The sequence below is a fragment of the Budorcas taxicolor genome, chromosome 3, assembly GCF_023091745.1.
Source record: "Budorcas taxicolor isolate Tak-1 chromosome 3, Takin1.1, whole genome shotgun sequence".
NCBI classification, from domain to species: Eukaryota; Metazoa; Chordata; class Mammalia; order Artiodactyla; family Bovidae; genus Budorcas; species Budorcas taxicolor.
Window position 1 is genome coordinate 27187470 of NC_068912.1, and position 22507 is coordinate 27209976.

General features: G+C 42.8%; 1 protein-coding gene across 2 annotated transcripts in view; it reads left to right on the forward strand.

The window, feature by feature from the left end:
* Window positions 1–22507, forward strand: part of CD58 (CD58 molecule) — a 49646-nt gene that overhangs the window by 19325 nt on the left and 7814 nt on the right. The window contains exons 2-5 of one of the 2 annotated variants that reach the window (XM_052636840.1): window positions 8526–8822; window positions 13728–14009; window positions 19692–19763; window positions 22124–22164. In XM_052636840.1, coding sequence (XP_052492800.1) covers window positions 8526–8822; window positions 13728–14009; window positions 19692–19763; window positions 22124–22164 — 692 coding nt within the window. The remainder of the gene's footprint in view (window positions 1–8525; window positions 8823–13727; window positions 14010–19691; window positions 19764–22123; window positions 22165–22507) is intronic. The other variant, XM_052636841.1, reaches the window with a different exon arrangement.

Consider the following 22507-nt stretch of genomic DNA (forward strand, 5'->3'; position numbering starts at 1 on the left):
AAATAGCTTGACAGCTGAGAGCACATGTGAGGCGAGTTCTGTGGAGTTTCTGGAACTGGGGAGCCTTGGGGGTTATTGTCTGTTGGCAGGCAGGGGGCTGCAGTTAAAGTCTGAAATAGATGAAGACAGGGAAGCTGTGGTGGTATAGCTAAGACCAGTAGATTTCTGCCTTTGGAAATCATGGAAACAGAGAAATCACTGACTGGGACTGGATGTAGGTGGAACTGACAAGGAAAATCTAGCATCTCACATTGTAGCTAACAGCACGGGCTCTGGAGCTGGCTGCCTGTCTGTTACTAGCTCTGTCATGGACCAGCTGGGTGACTGGTCAGCTTCTGAACCTCTCTGAGCTCCAGTTACCTTTGAATGCTCTTCCCCATATACTCAAGCTCATTCCTTTACTTTTTCTGGGCCTTGCTCACTTGCCAGCTATAACTACCTCACATATAACAGTAACTTCTCTCCTCATTATTAATCATCCTCCCCATACGCTGCTTCATTTTTCTCAATAGCACTTAATACCACCTAATATACTTTTTCATTTAATGTTTTCTTCCCCTTCCCCCACCCCTAACCCCCACCAATAATGTAAACTCCAGGAGGGCAGGATTCTGGCTGATTTGTTCAGTGTTGTATCCTCCTAACTGCTTAGTACAGTACCTGGGACATAGGAGGAACTCAATAAATATTTGGTGAGTGAATAAATGAAGAGTAAGGCCTACCTTGCAGAGTTAAGTTGAGGATTTAATGAACCTATCCATCTACCTGTCTATTCACATATCTATCTATGTCTTGGAACAAGTACCTGGCACATAGTGAGCCTTCAGTAGAAGTGCTGATGTTGCTGCTATTGTTAAATATTATTATTGAGACTGAGCTGGTCTAGGGCTCATTTGGATGATCTGTTGTTAATATCTAGGGCTCGTTCAGTTTGAATTTATTAAGAGCTAGGTTAGAGAAATGAGCTGCACTAAACTTCCTCAGATGAAGAGACTATGCTGTCCTTTTGATTATCTTTGTATCTCAAACTGTGGTGCTGGAGAAGACTCTTGAGAGTCCCTTGGACACCAAGGAGATCAAGCCAGTCAATCCTAAAGGAAATTAATCCCGAATATTCGTTGGAAGGACTGATACTGAAGCTGAAGCTCCAATACTTTGGCCACCGGATGCGAAGAGCCAGCTCATTGGAAAAGACCCTGATGCTGGGAGAGATTAAAGGCAGGAGGAGAAGGGGGTGACAGAGAAGGAGATGGTTGGATGGCATCACTGACTCAATGGATATAAGTTTGAGCAAACTCTGGGAGATAGTGAAGGACAGGGAAGCCTGGCATGTGCAGTCCATGAGGTCCCAAACAGTTGGACACAACTTAGCAACTGAACAACAACAGCTTTGTATCCAGTGAGCATATTTCCTATGCCAGAACTGGGGCATGGGGCTGATGAATAGAATTTTTGTGGACTTCATGGAGCAGATTATTCGATATCACAGTGACCAAGACATTTGAGGAGGGTGGCCACTCTCTGTACTGTGAGCATGTGTGCTCATGTCTCCAGAGACTTAGTTTCCCAGCTGCCGCTGTTGCACCACCCCAAATGGGTGTCAACTGAAAGTGCGCTCTGATGCTGAAATGAGAGGAACAAGGTTGTGGCCACAAGCTTGTCTGCTGGAGACGTCCAGCTGCTCACTTGGGTACAAAAATGCCCAGGCCCCTCCTAGCTCCTGGCTTGAATGAATCTTTAACTGAATTGTCGTTATGATGTCATACACACAGGGGGAAATACCAAGATTTATATGTTTGGGTACTGAAACTTTCAGGGGATTTTTTTTTCTACTCATCAAATGAATTTTTGTTTTAACTGCTAAAATCTGCAGCCATGTGGAACCTTGAAAAAATTTTAGGAAGAGAAGGAAGTATTTTAAAATCATATTGTTCGTTTCTAAGAAAAAAACTCCAGAAAAACACCTTTCTTCAAAATCCAGAAGACTTGTTAGCTTGTGTTTAAATAATGGAAGTGAAAAAACTGCATGTCCTCAAACCTCAGACAAGGTGTTAACATTGATTAAGGGCTGATGTCCTGAGTGGGTATGCTTATCTGGTGCAGTGCCCTGAAGCCCACAACACGTGGTAGGTGAAACCTAGCTAAACTTGAAGGGGATGGGGAGTGGGGAGCTGACAGACCCTCCAGTCTTGCTTTGGTGCTGGAGGCAGACAGTGAGGAGGAAAGAGGTCTCTTCTGATTGCGTATGCGGGGTCCCAGGCCATTTATTCCACAGCTTCAGTTAACCATCTCCACCTCTTCTTGCCGAGTCTTGATTCTTCGTTGGCACAATGATATCAGTTCAGTTGCTCAGTCGTATCCGACTCTTTGTGACCCCATGGACTGCAACACACCAGGCTTCCCTGTCCATCACCAACTCCCGGAGCTTGCTCAAACTCATGTTGATTGAGTCGGTGATGAGATCCAACCATCTCATCCTCTGTTGTCCCCCTCCCCCCCACCACCTTCAATCCTTCTCAGCACCAGGGTCTTGATATCCACAATGATATGGGGTCTTGCAAAAATCTCAGGATTTGGGGTGACTATTAAATTTTGTGATTCTGTCAGGAAGCCCTATGTTTTGTATTACATTAAAGTTATATTTAAATCAGTTTAGTTAATTCACTCAAAAAATATTTATTTATTGAATGTCCTTCAAGTGCTGGGCAATGGGGATGCAGCAGAGATAGAGAATGACCCTGTCTTTGGGGCTGACCTGACTCAGCCCTCCACTCAGATTGAAATTAGTTGCCAACTAATTCCATAAAATTTGACGTTCCATAAAATTTGATTTTTATGTTCATGTAAAATTTGAGCATCAGCATTTCTTGGAAACTGAGGAAATCTGGCAGTTTCCACATGCCACACGGGGAGGAGCTGAGGAGCCCTCTCTAGATGAGCCAGACTTGCTGGGTCTGTCATCTCCACCTGTCCCTTTTGTATCACACCTGGCTCGTCCATGGCTTCTCTGCTGAATCGCTGGTCTCTATTTCAGGGTTTCATTTGCCAGCTCTCAAAGGCTTCTCAGTGGCTCCTATGATTTTGTGTCCTTATGACTTGTTTGTTTGCTCCTTGTTTTCTCCCTGCATGCCCCCTTTAGCTTTTCTTCCTTCCTGCATTTGACTCTCTCTCTCTCGTCCCCTTTCCCTCCTTACTTTTTTCACATGTCACATATTCCTTGCTATCATATGTGAGAAGTACAGACTCTTAGACCTTCCTTTCAACTTAATTTCCCTTGGTCTTTAATTATGAAGCCCTGTCTTATTTTTCATTGAATATCTAAATTTTTTTTTGAAAGCAACAGCATTATGAAACTTGGGTTTGAATTTGGGTTCCCATGGAACATTTTGAAGATCTGGACTCACTGATACCTTGCTCAAGCAAACCTTCTCAATTTCCTCATGTATCTGAAGATGGGTGTGGAACAGGGCATGGTTCTCTGAGGATCTGTCCAGCCCTGACATTCAGTGATTTGGGGACCCCTGAGTTTGTGCCTTACCTGTAGGCTTTAGAGATGTGCTTGACTCCCAACTAGAATGGTTTGACTTTCTCATTCCTGACAACTGCTGTTCCAATACATTCTAGAAATTACATCCTGAGATACCCTGTATCATGGCACTGTCTTTAATTACCTTATACCATATAGCAAGCCAATTATGAAGGGGTTTCCTAGATAGTGGTAAAGAATCTGCCTGCCAAAGCAGGAGACTCAAGAGATGCAGGTTCAGTTCTTGGGTTGGGAATATACCCTGGAAAGGGAAATGGCAACCCGCTCCAGCATTCTTGCCTGGGAAATCCCATGGACAGAAGAGCCTGGCAACCTGCAGTTCATGGGGTCGCAAAGAGCTGGACATGGCTGAGTAACTGAGCACACACATACGAGCCAAGGAAGAAGCAGTGGTGAAGAGTCAGCCAGAGTTCAAGTCCAGTGTCACTACCTAATTAGCCAGTTAATCTTTGTGTGCCTGTCTGCAAAACAGGGTTAAAACAATATCTAGCTTTGCTTCATCCAGCCTGGCATTTCACATGATGTACTCTGCATAGAAGTTATAAGCAGAGTGACAATATACAGCCCTGATGGACTCCTTTCCCCGATTTGAAACTAGTCCATTGTTCCATGTCCTATTCTAACTGTTGCTTCTTGACCTGCATACAAGTTTCTCAGGAGGCAGGTAAAGTGGTCTGGTATTCTCATCTCTCTAAGAATTTTCCACAGTTTGTTGTGATCCATGCAGTCAAAGGCTTTTAAAAACAATACCTGCTTAATATTGTTTTTAAGAGGATTCTCTGAATACATATTTGTAGAGCTCTTCCAACTGCCCAGCAGATAGTAAGTGCTATAGAAGTGCCTGATTAAATAAACTGAAAATAGCAGTCAACCTGAATCTCAGGACTCAAGTAAAAATGAGCAAAGGATTTTGTGGCTGGGAGTTGAGGGGGGTGGGGAGGCCCATTTCATTAACCCAGTAGTTAATGGTGACTATATTTTCTAAATAAAAAATCATGTCACTTTGTCTGAAAATATTTGAGTTCCACTTTGGACTTCTAGCCCTATGAGAACTACCAAACTGGGTGTAATGATGATACTTTGTAAGACTACAAGAGTCTTTGCAATTGGAAATTACCACTCTACATATTGGTACTAGGTACGTTCATATCTTACAAAGAAAATATCATTCAATATTCTTGAAAACAAATACATCTCCAATAGTTAAAAAAAAAATCTATCTAGTATAGAATATCTGTTTAAGCAATCACTGATACATTTTTCCCCTCCCTCTATCTCTCTCTACTTTGCAACAGCGAGAAGGCACTCTATGCCCAGTTCTCACACAGTCTCACAGTGAATCAGTGAAAGAAAAAGAAAGAAAACCCTGTTGAAAGCCTACTTTGTTTTAGCCATTGTGTAGACTCTCAGTCTTATTTATTTTATTATTATTATTTTTTCTCTCAGTCTTATTCAGACCTCAAAGCAATCTTTTCTGGGAGCCATTATGATTTTCATTTTAGGCTGAGGAAATCTAGCATGGCAGGAACTTTTAAGTATTTATCCTGGGTCCATCTGGCTTGAAAGTCGGGGCCCTTTTCATTCTGCCCTCTGGCATAGTAAGATAAGCATCCCAGTGGTCCCTTTTCTAACCACTCAGTGTTATCAGCAAAGTAACCAACTCACTGCTGATTCCTTTCCTTAGCTGATGTTTGCTCATTTATTCATTTGTTCACAGTGTGTTACCTTGAGGAAAAACTCACTCTCCTTTCTCCTGTCCTTTTTCATTGGAAATGATTGTATTAGTAACTTACTTTAGGATCAGTCTTGGAGGTGCAACAGAAAAGTCTTTACTATAGGAAGGAAAGAGTAGACTAGCCTCTGCAAATGTGATGATTCCCAAATCTGTACCTTCCCCTGTGAGCCCCAGACCTGTGGACCCAGGACAGCTCCATGTGGATGTCTTATCAGTTGCTTCTGCTTAGCATCCATCAGTCAGTTGATGGCTGGATAAGGACGGGAGAGGAGCGATGATGAAGCAGGTAGAGGAAGCAGTGCCTCCAAGAAGGCAGGCCCTGAGTCAGGAAGGTGCTTGGCATGTGGGAGGAAGTAAAGGCAGTTCCAAATGGCTGGAAGGAAGAGAGCAAGAAGGGAACGGACGGGGAATGAGGCTGGAGAGGCAGACAGGGGTCAGATCACAGTGTCTGGCCCCTGTGAGTGAGTGAGGGGCTGGGCCAGGTCAGGTCTGTTCTGGTCCCTGTCTCCTCATCCGTGATACAGAACTAGCAACACGACTGCACAGGAATGTAGAGAGGATTAAAAAGGGACACAAGAGTACGTGAACATGTAACGGCAGATGGTAAGCACTCAGTAACATTTTCTTTCATTTTTCTTAGTTCCCTGTCATTGCACCTGTGAAATGGGGGTGATTTAATCATGGGGATTTCTTTCAACTCAAAATGACTGTGATTTTTTTCCTCAACTGGTCTCCCCATTTTCCACCATTAGCTCCATTTCTGACTTTTCTTTTTCCTGTGCTCAACCCCAGGAAACACCCCCCTGCCTCACACCGCCCCCCCCCCCCCCAACCCGCCCCTGAAAAGACAGAAGGCAGCATTATGCAGCCAGGAAGAAGCGATTGAACTCAGACCTCTTCTCTTCCTCCACCACCCTGCTTACTCTCATCCGTTTATTCATTTACAAGACATTTCCAGCCTCCGCTGTTGTGTGTGGATAGACTCTCACACCTCAAATCTTACTCCTGTTCGTGCCTTTTCACAGGCTCTGGTTGTGTGGGAGAAATAGTGCTTGACCAAGAAAGCCCACAATTGGTCCATTTACTATTTTTTTATTTTTCCTGTACTCTTTCAGTTATCCTGATTGCACCTCCAAAAATTTCAAACAGTGAAGTTTTAATTTGTCTTGAATGTCTTTCCCTTAACAGCTGCTTTTCTCTCTTAAGAAAGTCAAGTCTGGAACAAGATGTTTTTAAGCCCGTTTGGGGGTATCAAGAATATCCCAATCTAATAGTGATAGTCAATGTTTGCCAACTGGATTGATGTGGAGGAGGCGGGAGGCTCTGATTTGAAGCATGAGTCAATTTCTTTGCTGTAAATACTCCCACTGTGGTGGATTTCAAGCTATCAACCAGACTTCACTGAATGGAGTCCTGCAGGGATACCTACAGTTGGCTCCGACGTGCCATTGCGCTCAATCCTTGAGACCTTAAACTTCATCACATCCCCCAACTTTCTTCTTAGTCATTCTGATTTCATTTAGTGGTCAGCCAAGAAAGAGGCCTGACAGTCACAGTTAACCCCTCTCATCCAATCACTAAACCCTGTTCATTTCTCTCTCAAATGTCAAGTCTGTCCACTTGTCCCTTCCCGCTCCCAGCAGCCTAGTCTGGTCTCCTGACCCGCCATTCTTTCATTGCTACCCCACTGACCTATCTTCTGGCTTCTCTGCCTTCACACTTGCTCATCAACCAGCGTCCACCCTGCAGACAAAGTCAGCCTGCTGAAATTTAAATTATATCATGCCAGTCTTCTGTTTAAAACCTTTCTGTGACTTTCCCTTGCAGTTACAATAAATCCCAAATCCTTAGCTTATCTTGCCTGACTCTGCCCAGCCCCTCACTCCTGGACTCTGTGATCTGGCCCCTGGCTGCCTCTCCAGCCTCATTGCCCACCCATTCCCCTGCCTTGCTCTGTTCCAGCCATTTGAAGTGAAGTTGCTCAGTCATGTCCGACTCTTTGCAGTCCCGTGGACTGTAGCCTACCAGGCTCCTCAGTCCATGGAATTTTCCAGGCAAGAATACTGGAGTGGGGTGCCATTTCCTTCTCCAGGGGATCTTCCCAACCCAGGGATCGAACCCTGGTCTTCCACATTGTAGGCAGACGTTTACCATCTGAGCCACCAGGGAAGCCTTCCAGCCATTTGGAACTGCTTTGATTTCCTCCAACATGCCAAGCACATTCCTGACTCATGCCCTGACTCCTATCTGCTGGATCACCTCTCCTACCCCTCCTCTTATCTCACTGACTCCTCTTATCTTCCAGTGCTTTATTATCCTGTGTCAGGTCAGCATGATCTCCTAGGAAAGGCCCTTGTCTGGGTGGTTCTCCTTGCCCGCTCAGTGTCTTCTCCCTTGAGAGCCTGGAGCGATACCTGTCTTGTTTGCCACCCTTTTCCCAGCATGGCCCACAGTACCTGGCATGTAGTTGGTGTGAAAGTGAAAGTTGCTCAGTCATGTCCAACTTTTTGTGACCCTGTGGACTACACATTCCATGGAATTCTCCAGGCCAGAATACTGGAGTGGGTAGCCTTTCCCTTCTCCGAGGATCTTCCCAACCCAGGAATTGAACCCAGGTCTCCTGCATTGCAGGTGGCTTCTTTACCAGCTGAACCACCTATGGTGCTCCAGAAATGCTGAATCTATTTCTTGGATTTGGGCAGACCCCAGTTCCCTATTTTTTTTTTTTTTTCAAATTTATTTATTTATTTTACTTTTGCTTCTGGGTTTTCATGGCTGGGCGCCAGCTTTCTCTAGTGTGGTGTGCAGGAGCTACTCTTCGTTGCAGTGTGCAGGCTCATTGTGGTGACTTCTCTTGCTGTGGAGCACAGGCTCTAGGCAAATGGGCTTAGTAGTTGCCTCGCATGGGCTTAGCTGCCCTGCACCATGTAGGAATCTTCTCAGACCAGAGATCGAACCTGTATCCCCTTGCATTGCTGGGTGGATTCTCACCCACTGGACTACCAAGGAAGGGCCCCCCACCCCGTTTCCCATTAAAGAATAAACTCTACAGGGTTAAGCATGTTCTATTTCCTGTACTTTTTATCAGCAGTTTATCAGCTTTGTACAAAAAGTAGCTAATGAATAATTTTTACCACTAAACTTAATCATTTTCCCAAAAAGGCATCTTGGAAGCTAGTTTCCTATTTTTGATCAAGTCGTACTATTTTTCCTAATCAATTTCTTTTTTTTTTTCCTCTCTAGATTTCATCAGCTGTTTTTCCCAAGATATTTATGGAGCTATGAATGGGAATGTAACCTTTTACGTTTCAGAGTCTCAACCGTTTACAGAGATTATGTGGAAGAAGGGGAAGGATAAAGTTGTAGAATGGGATCAAATATCTGGACTCGAAGCTTTTCAGTCTTTTAAAAATAGAGTTCATTTAGACATTGTGTCAGGTAACCTCACCATCACCGGGTTAACAAAATTAGATGAAGATGTGTATGAAATTGAATCCCCAAGTGTTAAAAAGAGCTCCCAGTTCCACCTCAGAGTGATTGGTGAGTATCCATAAATTTGTATGTTCAAATAGCAAATTTCCAAGTATTTTAGGAGACTAATACTAACCAATGGTTTATGGGAAATAAAACAATGAGTTATGTCACGTGTTGTCAGGGATTTTCTCTCATTCTGGTGCCCAGGAGCCACTTTCAGCTCCCTGTCATCCTCTCAGGGAAGAGAGTATGTGACTGAGGTCGAGAGAAGAGCACAAGCTGGCCATGGCAGCAGCATCCCTTGTCTTGCAGGGAATGCTCTGAAAAAGGGTGTAGTGGCAACATGAGCTCAGAACTCTTTGAACACCTGTGAATTGGAGTTCCTGCTTCCTCCTGCACCCCACACATGTGGTGGGATTTTATTTTCCCTCCGCTTATCACTTTAAACTGGAACTGGGGATAGGATTCAGGTTCCTCTGTGCTTCTCACGAATGCTTCCTGGTTATTCTCTTTCCCTCATCTCTAAAGCACTTGCCTTGTTACAGGCTTCCAGAGGCTGATGCCTACACCTACATGTTTGTTTTTTTCCTCTAGTTTTATTGAGAAATAATTGACATTCATCACTGTACAAGTTTAACGCATACAGCTTGGTGGTTTGATTCACATGCATTGTTGAAATGATTATCACAGTAGGTTCAACTAACATTCATCTTCCCTTGCTGTTCTCAAATGTCCTAGTAATGCTTTGTCTCATAGCTGCCTTTTCTGTGCTGCAGCATAGCACAGCTCAACCCATTCCCATCTCTCCCCTCTGATGCATCACAGTTTCCACTCATCTTATCCGAGGTGTGAGTATAGTTCTAGGCCTACTTCCTGTAGGTTAAAGGCTGTCTTAGGAAGATCCAGCCGGTGAAAAAGTGTGTAAGATGGTTTCCAGGGGGTGAAGTAGAGACAAGAGTGCAATATAACAGTTCAAGTCTGAGCTCCCTACCTCCTGTTTGTGGTGGTCTCAGTGGAACAGGGTATGATGACTAACTGGATGAACAGCTGTCACTCACCAGTTCAACTACTGAGTGTTGGCGACATTGGAAGGAAGACAGAATTTCTCTCTTGGTCACCATTGTAACTTCAGAGCTTAGCAAAGGACTTAAATAGGTAATAGGCACTCAACAGATATGGAAGCAATTGATCTGGATGGTGGGATATACAACTGATAGAAATGGGTGCCCTCAGACTGGGTGACTGGTTTGTCCAGGAGATTATGAACTCCTTTTAGATAAGTGAAGCTTGTTAAGGTGTGCAGGCATCCCCCTAGAACCAGTTGATGCCACTGAAGAAACAGAATCTTTAAAACCTGCAAGTTGGGGATCTGGCAGTTTAGAGGGCAAACAAATGAAAAGATTGGCTCAGAATTTAAATTAGAATTGAATGCTTCTTAAGAGCCCCTTTATAGAGTTTATAAACCTGAGTTCAAAACAATTTCTCTTTTTGAAACTTCATGAAATGTTTAAAAATATAATTTAAAAATAATTAAAATTTTAAAATTGCCCGCTAAGTCAACAATGGTGCTTGATTCTAATAATTAAGCCAAGTGGACCGTTCTTAGGAAGCTCAGCAAACGCCTGGGGAGGCGCAAGATGTAGGGCATGTGAGTTTCAGTCAGGAAACAGTGAATAATATTGGCATCAACTGGTTCTAGGGGGATGCCTGCACACCTTAACAAGCTTCACTTGTCTAAAAGGAGTTCATAATCTCCTGGACAAACCAGTCACCCAGTCTGAGGGCACCCATTTCTATCAATTGTATATCCCACCATCCAGATCAGTTGCTTCCATATTAAATGTGTCGACTTCAAGTTCTGGTTTGGGAATCTGGGTTTCAGCCTGTGGCAGTCAAGAGCCTGGGGAAGGAATTGGCAGCCCACTCCAGTATTCTTGCCTGGAGAATCCCGTGGACAGGGGAGCCTGGCGGGCTGCTGTCTGTGGGATCGCACAGAGTCAGATACAACTGAAGCGACTTAGCACGTGTACATGCATTGGAGAAGGAAATGGCAACCCACTCCAGTATTCTTGCCTGGAGAATCCCAGAGATGGAAGAGCCTGGTGGGCTGCCATCTATGGGGTCGCACAAAGTTGGACACAACTGAAGCAACTTGGCAGCAGCAGCAGTCAAGAGCCATTGTGTCTCATACTGGAGCAGAGAAGTGCCTTAATGAAATGTATTTTTGGAAGGTTAATCAGATGATAGCAACTTATGGTGGATTAGGAAGAGACCCCAGGTTGGAAGCTATCATGATCATCCTGGTAGACAGAGGTGTTGGTAGCAGATGTTTGGAAAGGAAAGAACCAGAAGGTATTTCCAAGTGAGAGTTAATAAAATTTAGATTTTGGTTATAAAAATATACATCTGAATGTCAAAATGATTAGTCACACTTTATTTTTTTTTTTTTTTAGAAATGAGGAAGTCATACTTCCATGAGGGTTTGTTAAGACTAAAATAATGAGACTCAGTAGCCTTCTGGAGACACCAGAACCTTTCAGAAAAGACATTTTAGACAGGGGGATTTCCTGGTACCTCCTGAGTTCAGGGCATCTTTGTGCTTTTCTAGAGGTGAACATCTGGCTTTCCTCCTTCCTTCAAAGTCCCCTTAAAATTGCCACCATCAACATTTCATAGTTCTTCCCCATCCTCTTACAACCTTTATTGCATGGGGGCTGGTAATGTTTATATAAATAGGATTAACTGCTCTGTCCTTAGTAAGTCTGGACTGGTATAAGGTGTATGTATGAAAATATAGAAATGTCACCAGATATGTGTAAGAAATTCTCATTTCTTACAGAATAGTGCGTTCTTAATTCATAACTATATCAATTAACTAAGTTGTCCGATGGATGAAGTAGGCACATTTCTTGCTGGTTGTTTAAGGGACAGATGTAACTAATGTTTGTTAGATTATAGCTGCGGTAAGTCCTGTGGGCAGCGAGACATTGGCTGAGTGTAGTCAGTCACTCAGTCGTGTCTGACTCTTTGTGACCTCATGGACTATAGCCCACCAGGCTTCTCTGTCCTTAGGCTTCTCCAGGCAAGAATACTGGAATGGGTTGCCATTTTCTCCACCAGAGGATCTTCCCCACCCAGGGACTGAACCCACATCTCATGTCTCCTGCATTGGCAGGAGGGTTCTTTACCACCAGTGCCACCTGGAAAGACCCAACATTGGCTGAACTAGATCAGAAACTAGAGTCTGTAACAGAACATGGTGAACTTTTCATTTCCGAAGTAGAACTCTGTGCCCGTTAAACACTACTTCCCCCCTCCCTCCTGTCTCCCTGTTCCCTGGTAACCATCATTCCATTTTCTGTCTCTTTAAGTATTTGGCTCCTCTAAAAACCTCCTATAAGTGGAATTGTACAAGATTTGTATTTTCATGACTGGCATATTTCACTTAGCATAATGCCTTCAAGACTCATCCCTGTGGTAGCATGTGTCTGAATTTCCTTTCTTTTAAGGCTGACTGCAAATGTGATTTTGAATGACCATGGTGAGGATGGTCTGTGGTTTTCCAGTAGACCATGGGATTCTGAAGTGATTATTAGAAGAGGCTCCAGGTTGACTCCTTGAGCTCTGGGTTCAGCTGTCATTTCTGCTCAGGACCTGTTCTTGGCCAAATCGTGAAGCATGGCTTCTGGGCCTTCCCAGTGTCCCCTCACCTTCCTTATCCCTTTACCCTTGAATGCACGCTTTACTGATGCCTGTTTCTGCCACGACTCACCATATGTCACCCTGCTTACTGATAGCAGGTACTCTGCAGTGAATACACACTCGTGTGGTGTGTGTGTGTGTATGAGTTCTTTTAACAAAAGAACAAACCTTAAGACAGCATGTAATGAATAATATGTGCTAGATTAAACCTAAAACTTGAAGCCCCCAAGCAGAAAGGAAAGTCATGTATAACTCGGGTCTAACAAGACAGGCTGGGTGTTTTATTTAACTGAGCCAGAAATGGAAGGAGAAGACGAGGGCAAGATGAGTTGTACATGTTTATTTTTTAGATTGTTAGTTGGAGCTTGAGTTCCTTTGTCTTAGAAGATATTTTAAGTGACAGTATAGTATCGCATCGTCTTGATGGACTTGACTTTGCTTTTTAGTATTTCCAAGGTATTGAAATTTTTTTTATCCACATGCAACTTATAAGGTATTGAAATTTTATTATCCAAATGTGTCCATGACCACTTTTTGTATATTTGATATATTTTTACATTTTTTCTCAAATCTCTTATGATTGGTTTTAGGTGGAAAGGAGAGATGCAAGAAGGTGTATGAATTAATAAATAAACCAGTGGTTGATACGGTCAGCTGATTAGCTTTGAGGCTTTAGAGAGAAATGATGGGGCATCATGACTTGTGTCTTACTCATCCTCAGAGGCCCGCCTGCCTTCGCCAGTAGCAGGCGTTTCCAGAAGAAACCTGGGGGTGATGCCTCTAGACTGGCAGGCATGTGACGTGTACCACACCCTCCTCTACCTCTGAGTGGGACCAGCCCACAATATAGCTCCCCAGAACCTTGAGCAAACTCATCTGAGTCAGATGTCTTGGAATTCAGCCTTTTTCAGATTTTAGAAAGGTGATGTAAATGATCTCTGTGTGTGTGAGGAAGCACTTCACTTAGTTAACGGGGAGCACCTTATACTCAAGCAGGTATTTTTAGTAAAACATGATAACAAATATTTGTGAACAATCATTTGGCTTTCAGACATCTTTGGATTTCAGAATTGAGGATAAGGGATTCAGGGCCCATATCTGCACTGAATTTGATCCAGAAGAAAATAGAATTTTCTCCCCTTGGTGCTCGAGGAGTCGTCTGCTTATCTTTTCAAGCTCGTAAGGAAGTTTGGGAGTTCTTTGTGAATTTGTGGATGAGGAGTTTAAATATTATTCTTTTCTGTACTAAACATCCCTTTTTTCCCCCAGGGCCTCCTCCGACACCGTCAGCATCTTGCTTCTTGACTGAGGGTGGAAACATTACTCTGACCTGCTCGATCCAGGAAGGTGACCCCAAAGAGTTCGATGATAGTGACCTAATACAGTATTTGTGGGAATGTCCGCCAACAATACAGTGTCACCGTGGCTCGATTTCATCTGAAGCGTTTGTCTCAGCGGAAAGTGATCTTTCACAGAACGTTCAGTGTATCGTTAGCAATCCATTGTTCAGAACATCAGCTTCCGTCTCTTTGTCAACCTGTTTGCCAGAGGGTGAGTAAGTGACTGCATGGGTTATGGTAGAGGTCCTATATACAAGTGGGGTTCACGGACCACTGGTGATTCATGAATTTCACACCACAGATTAGTGGCTAACTCTCACTTCACAAATTTGAAACATAAAATGAGTTATAGTTTTCACAGATACTTAAAAAAAAATTTTTTTTTTGTTGGGCTACACAGAGTCTTAGTTGCAGAATGTGGAATCTTTAGTTGCAGCATATGGAATCTTTAACTGCAGTATTCAAACTCTTGCAGCACATAATTGCAGTATTCAAACTCTTGCAGCACGTGGGATCCAGTTCCCTGAACAGGGGTTGAAACCAGACCCCCTGCCCTGGGAGCGCCGAGTCCTAGCCATTGAACTACCAGGGAAATCCCACTTTGTTTTTAGACCTAAATCTAGTATTTTTTAGTACTTTTGTGTCAAGCACCATTTTAATACGTATGTTAATTCTGTTCCCACACAATCTGATAATTATCCTTATTTTATGGAGGAAACCAAGATGTGATTGGGAGTTTAAGGTGCTTGTCCAAAGCCACAAACCTGTAAGTGGTAGAACCTGATTTTGAAATCAGGCCATCCGGCTTCAGAGTCCAGTCTCTTAATTACTCACACTTATTCACTGCTTCCTAATATTCTTCATAACCATTATGTTCTTCAAGTTTGCACATGTGCCACAAGAAAGTGCATTCAATATGCTTGTGTAGGCTAATACTTGATTAATAGCGTGACAGTCTGTCTCAGCTATGGTCTTTTTATGTTGCTTAAGTTTCATGTATATTTGTAATTTACAGTTCTCCTTATCTATTTTTTATATTGTCCTTCCAGTTTACAGAGGGATCAGTAATTTGAAAGTGGTTCAGTAAAGCCTAAGAGATGAAATGTATAGTCAATACTGTATTTCAGGATAATACCACAGTTGTAAAGTGTGGACTGGATTCTAGGGCAGACAAGAGAATGTGAGTCTCCTTAGGCTGGGGCAGGGTGATTCTGTGCATAATTTTTTTTCTAAACAAATGAAACAGAAAAAGGCAAAAAATGAATATAGTGATGTTGGTTTGTAAATTGGCCCACTGGTCATAACCCTTCATAAAGGGCAAGGAGAGACTGAGGAAGAAGGCAGCCACTCCAGATTAGTGGTGGCAGGTTTAATAAGCAAGGAAGCTCACTTAGGAGGCTTGTCTTGGGTGACCTCAAGAGGAATAGACCTCTGTGTCTGCCTGCCAAATCTTAGAATTCATATAGAGATCACAATTCAGTCACATAGACCATCCTGATGGTCTCACAACTCTTGAAGTTCTCTCTCTAGGCTGCATCCTTAAAAACCGTTCGCATGGTGGGACTAGCTCGGAGCATGTACATTTCAAGCACAGGAGTGGTTGTGCTGGGCCTCTGATGCCCTGGGTCCAGTTCTCCAGTCAACTTACAATCACATCCTTTTAATGATATCTTCCAACAAATGAATATGAACGAGTTTGAATTTTATTTGGCTCCTGAGCCATTCTCCCTGTCTCCCACATATTGAACTTTTAAATAAACTTTTCAGATAATGATATAAAGCCATTAAGGTTATGATATCATTTTCAGACAAAGCAGTGTGACTTCTCCAGTGAAACAAACAAATGCTTCCAGAAAAAGTATGAAATGGCTTCCAATTCGTAACTGATAAATTGGGTCTCTAAAAACAGAGGAAAGACCAAGCCCACAGAGGTGTCTTTCGAAGCATTTATACAAGTAACACAATTGCCAAGAATATTAAAAATCCATTTGCAGAGTTAATGACAGGTATTATACTTGGAGCAAACAGTCCTTCATTACTTCCACTTATCGGGTTTTGCATAATACCCAGGGCGTACAGCGTGGAAATGCAGTTTGTGTGCTTTACGCTGAGAAGAAGAAACAAAACCAATGCGCTTTCGGCTTTGACGTGTGTGCAGTGTGCACAACCACCAAGGAGAGAGAAGTTGACTGTCTACAGAATGAACAAGCAAGTTGAAATCTTGAAAAGCTTCAGGTGTTCAAAGAGTCAATATACTTGAAGGAAATCCGTTCAGTTCAGTCGCTCAGTCGTGTCCGACTCTTTGCAACCCCACGAATCACAGCACGTCAGGCCTCCCTGTCCATCACCAGCTCCCGGAGTTCACCCAAACTCATGTCCATTGAGTCAGTGATGCCAGCCAGCCATCTCATCCTCTGTCGTCCCCTTCTCCTCCTGCCCCCAATCTTTCCCAGCATCAGTGTCTTTTCAAATGAGTCAGCTCTTCGCATCAGGTGGCCAAAGGAAATAATTCTATTACCTTTGAAATATTGAAGGAAATATTATTATTACTATTATTGAAGGAAATAATTTCTAAATAAAATCCTTTCTAGAATTATGTGGGCTATTTTAAGATTTTTAAGCATTTTCCCCTCCCACAGTTTTCGTTTAACCTTTGCCCTTAGAATTGAATGCTCAAGTAAGATGCTTTTCCCTGTTGATACCTTGAGAAAAGATTGTCACAACAGCATCCCTTTCATTGATACAAAATTTGTTGTTATATCGTGTCCAACTCTTTGCCACCCCATGGACTGTAGCACACCAGGTTCCTCTGTCCTCTACTATCTCCCAGAGTTTGCTCAAATTCATGCCCATTGAGTTGGTGATGCCATCTAACTATCTCATCTTCTTTTGCCCCCTTCTCTTTTTGCCTTCAATCTTTCCCAGCATTGGTCTTTTCAGTGAGTTGACTGTTTGCATCAGGTGGCCAAAGTGTTGGAGCTTGTTTCAGCAACAGTCATTCCAGTGAAAATTCAGGGTTGATTTCCTTTAGGATTGACTGGTTTGATCTTGCAGTCCAAGGGACTCTCAAGTGTCTTCTTCAGCACCACAATTCAAAAGTATCAATTGTTTGGCACTCAGCCTTTATATATGTATCTAATTCACTGTGCTATATCCCTGAAACTAACACAGTATTTTAAGTTAGTTCAGTTCAGTTCAGTCGCTCAGTCATGTCTGACTCTTTGCGGCCCCATGAATCGCAGCATGCCAGGCCTCCCTGTCCATCACCAACTCCCGGAGTTCACTCAGATTCACGTCCATCGAGTCAGTGATGCCATCCAGCCATCTCATCCTCTGTCATCCCCTTCTCCTCCTGCCCCCAATCTCTCCCAGCATCAAAGTCTTTTCCAATGAGTCAACTCAGTTTAATGGAAAGCAAGGATAAATGATTAACTTTTCTCAACTAAAAAAGGTAATAATAATAATTGAAGGTAGGCAGCCTTGGGCACACATTGCTGCTTTATGCAGTTGTCAGAAACCCAAGTATGGTCTGGCTCCTGCCACCTCCCCTGCTATCTCAGGAGTGGGACCCAGGGAGGGAAAAATAGTGTGTCTTACACCTTCCAGAGAGGCTTTTGAGAAATACCACACAACCCTTCTTGCATCTCATTGCCCAAAACTTGTCACATGGTTAAACCTCACTACAAGAAAGGCTGAGAAACTAATTTTTTAGGTGAGTGGCGGTATGCCCAGCTGCAAATCTGAATTCTTTTACTAAAGAGGAGAGAATAGGTATGTGGGACAACTTAACAGTTCCTAACCAGGGACCTCTCAAATCAAACCAGTGCCTATTCATTCTAACCCACCTGTGCTCCAACTAAGAGGAAAGGGGGTGTGTTCATATTCTCATTCATTCATTCATTTTCTGTCTCCTCTTCCCTTTCCTCCCCTCCCCTCCTCTCCCCTGTCTCTTATCAATGTTGTATTTGCTGTTAGTGACCCTACCCTCTCCCTTAGCAATGTGTGGTGATTGTTTTGCCATATCCTCTGTGTTCTGCCCTTAGATTTTTGGTAGGTGGATAGAGTCCACCTGATGAACCATCATTATTTTCTGTTGTGGACACTTTGGTTGTTTTATCTTTTTGATATTGTAAGGCTGTAGTAAATATCTTTGTGCCTTTTTTGGACGGAGAAGAGAGGCACATCACTGATTCTGTCTGTAGGTTAGCATCTTAGAGATGGAACTGCAGAATCAAAGGACATTAGTAGAGATTCCAATAGGTTGATGGTAATAGCTAACAGGCTTCCCAGGTGACGCACTGTTAAAGAATCCACCTGCCAATGCAGGAGACTCAGCTTCAATCCCTGGGTTGGGAAGATCCCTTGGAGTAGGAAATGGCACCCCACTCCAGTACTCTTGCCTGGGAAATCCCATGGACTGAGGAACCTGGTGGACTGCGGTCTATATGGTCACAAAGAGTTGGACATGACTGAGCAACTGAGCACACAATAGCTAATCACCTCTTACATGTATTGATTCAATTAATGCTCACAGTTGCCCCAGGAGGCATATTTCTCAGGTCGAGAGAAACCTGAGTCTCTGAAACATTAGATCACTCACTAATCCAGCGTTGTGGCAGTGATTCAGGGAGACTGTAGGCACATCATTTAGCACAGGGTCAGCTGCTCTATGGTAAACACTTCTAAGGCTTGCTGTGCACGGCTGCCACATTGCCCTGCCAAGCACGCGATGCCAAGTTGTGCTGCCAGTGGCAGGATGGGATGGCCAAATAGTGAAATACTTGCTGCTTTTAATAAAAAGCACTGGACCTGATATGTATCAACCTTGTGCATATAAATTTACTTATTCACAGTGAAAGTGAAGTTAGTCGCTCAGTCATATCCGACACTTTGCAACCCCATGGACTGTCCATGGAATTCTCCAGGCCAGAATACTGGAGTAGGTAGCTTTTCCCTTTTCCAGGGGATCTTCCCAACCCAGGGAACCAACCCAGGTCTTCTGCATTGCAGGCAGATTCTTTACCAGCTGAGCCACCAGGGAAGCCCAAGAATACTGGAGTGGGTAGCCTATCCCTTCTCCAGGGGATCTTCCCGACCCAGAAATCGAACCAGGGTCTCCCACATTGCAGGTGGATTCTTGACCAACTGAGCTATCAGGGAAGCCACTTATTCACCTAGTTATGTTTTATTAAGTCACTGTGAACACAGAGTTAGTGAATATTGAAGCATTCCTCCCAGGGGAGATATAGGGTTAGGTTCCTGCAAGTCTCTGATCACATGTTTGAAAAGGAATCTATATAGAACCTTGTTTTACATGTGTTTCTGTTTAAAGACATAGTATTTAATATATGTGATTAATGCATGAATGGTGAAATTCACAGCCAGCAGGACCATAACTGATGTCTAAACGAAGCTTATCTAACATGTGTATTCTCTCTATGACATACACAGCCTGCTTGTGCTTGGGAAATACTATGCGTCTTATAGAGAGAATACACATGTTAAATAAACTTCATTTAAGCATCAATTATGGTCCTTCTGGCATTTCAGCACTGTTTTTGAGGGCCAGTTTAGACAGTGAAATAAGCAACAAAAAAGCACAAAATGTGGAACACGTGGCACTAAAGAGATCACAAGTAGGATCGTGTCTACAGTACAAGGTCCAAAACATGAGGGCAGAGTTTCGCCTTGACCCTCAGTTGGGAACAACAGTTTTCAGCATTTTGTGGCCTGTGTCAGCGTATGACTATGAAAGTACTGCAGGTATTGGTTTGAGGAATGCAAATAAATTGTAGTGAATAGGTAAATCACAAATATGAAATCTGCATATAAGGAGGATCAGCTGTATCTGTTTTGGTCAGTTCAGCTAATTGTATTTCTTTTTTTTTTCCAGATTATGCAAGGCATAGGTATGTGCTTTTTGCCATACTGCCAGCAGTAATATGTGGCTTGCTGTTTTTAAAATGTATGTATACTTTTTTCCTTAAAAAAAAAGTTTTCAAATGGGAATTGGTTGTTCAAGGCCAGAAAATGATTAATTTGAAGATGAAAACAAAGTTTGACATTTTAGTTGTTTCGCAAAACCTTTTTTGTTGTACTTGTTGGCTGGGGTTCCCTGAGATTCTGCATTATCCTGAGGCGGTAGGAATCCTTGGGCCGTAGAGAGCATTACAGGAGTGGGAACACAGCCAATAATACTTGGGACCATTCCACAGCCTCCTGTCTATGGTCTGCCTCAATGTACATTACACTTCTGGTCTCCAAGCCAGACTTTGCAAAAAAAAACAGAACTCTTACTCTCGGCTGCTGTGGTCATAATTCCCATGACTTACAACCCAGAAGCAAGTCCAAGCTAAGAAGGAGTTTTTATTGAGTCAGGTGATGTGGAGAGGGTAAAGCTGACATGGTATTACCTGTATTGCCTTCCTCAGCCTCCTGAGATCTCGGACCAATCCGGAAGGCAACCCATATGTCCTGGAGAACTGGTGACCCTGTCCCAGCCTATTCTTTCCTGGAGACAAGAAACCCCTCCTTAAGTCCTAGAGGATGCTGACCAGTCTGTAAATTTCAGACTAGGGGGTTCTTGAAGCCCTAACAGTTTCCGTATCAGCCTTCGCCAAGAGGAAATTTACAATTTGTCGCTCCCATAGGGATTGTTGAAGAGTAAGGTTTCCACAAGGTGAAGGCATCCTGGATCCAGGTCATTTCATACTTGTGTCTTGAATCAAGTTCACAAACTAGATTTCAGTTTCCCTAGACCTGCACTGTTCAGTACGGTGGGTACTAGCCACATGTAATAATCTAAATATAAAATTTTATCAATGAAGATTAAACAAAATTTAAAATTTAGTTCCTCAGTCATACTAGCCACATTTCAAGTGCTCACAGATGGCTAGTGGCTACCATATTAGACCAAATAGAGAACAATTCCATCACTTCAGAAAGTTCTATTATAGGCCAGTACTGACCTAGTCTGTTTTGGGGTATTGGCCCTAGAATGTGATTTCCCAAAGATACCATTTCTATATTATAGGTTTCAAATACCATGAAGATCTCTAAGTAATCGACTGTCAGTCAACTGAATCTCCTCTAACCAAGTTATAAAAAAAATCAGCTGAAGGTTTTAAGGCATCATTACCAATAAGTAAAACATCAAGGAGCTCAAGTGTTCTTTCAAAAAGTTATTTTTAATCCCCAAATAGCAGTAGTATAGTTAATAATGTCTTTAACAGATTGGTACCCAGAAACCAAAATAATTTTCTACTCATATGTGTTTTTTGGGGGGTGGGAGGTAAGATGTCTATGATCACAACTCCTGAGCCTAAAAAAAGAGCCCTGTGTACCCATATAACTCCAAAACAACTGACTGACTTAACTTATTACAACAAACAAAAACAAACCTTTATTCAATGGAAGGAAACTTACCCCAGTGGTCAATACTGATAGCACCATATATCCACCCCCCCGCCAAAAGTAACCAATAATTACTTCAGCAAGCATCTCAATCCTAAAGCCAGTAATTGGAAAGATGAGGTGTTTGGCATGGAGCCATCAAAACGGGAGAGAGTTGAATGTACACAGCTCCATCAGCTAGTTGTAGTTGACACTTTTACAAGCTCATTCAACCTTGTGGACTCAGCTGCCAGATCATCAGCATGGCTCCAGGCTAACTGGTGCCTTTGATGGGGAGGCAACTGAGGGATACATGTGAGACCATATCTTAACATCCAAACTGGTGCTGTCCAAAATAGTAGCCACATGTGGCTTTTCAAACAGTTAAATATGAGAGTCCAAACTGAGATGTGCCATCAGTATAAAATAAACACTAGATTTGTAGGACTTCTTATTTAAAAAGGAATGTAAAGTATCTCATTAATAATGTTTATACTGATTATATGTTACAGTAATATTTTTGATATGTTGGGGTAGTTAATAAAATTAATTTCATCCATTTCTTTTTACTGTATCATGTGGCTAGTAAGCATATATAAGTACTTAGGTGGCTCACATTATATCCCCATTGGGCAGCGCTGGTCCAGGATATTCTAGCCTTCCCTCCATCTTTAGCTTCATGCAAAGTTGCTATAGAAAAAAACATTCATCAACAGTTTTTGTTTTTTCTATCATCTGATGACCAATTTTTGAACAACTCTTTGGCTCAACTCAGTAGCCAATTTGATATGAGCATTTAAGAGAGTAGGAAAGACCAGCTCGACAGGGCTGTGTTCTTGAGTTTTCCCAGTTCAGGCCTCTAGCCAGCAACCCCACATTTCAGCTTTTTTTTTTTCAGCTCTTTAATTGAGACAAAAATGTCTTCATTTGTAGGTTTTCTGGGACGTCGTAGCCAACGAAACTCAGGGACCTAGGTAAGTAACCCATAGACTGCTCAGTGGGCACGTTATGTATCATGTATTAAAAGCAGAACAACCCCCATGTAGAGGGCCTGTTCCTTGGGGACCCAGGTTCTACTTATCTGTCAGTTAGTTGCCTTGAACAGTAATAAGTAATATCAGCAGATTACTCACCACAGTTCATTAAGTACCAACCATTCACTTTCCATGTAACATCTCATTCAGTCCTCTCATCAAGCCTTGCAAGGGGGTGTCGTTACAGGTTGTTTAGAGACATCAAATGGAAGACTTGGAGAAGTCAAGTCACGTGACTCATAAATGGTAGAGCTGGGACTCAAATCTAGGTCTTCAGACTCCA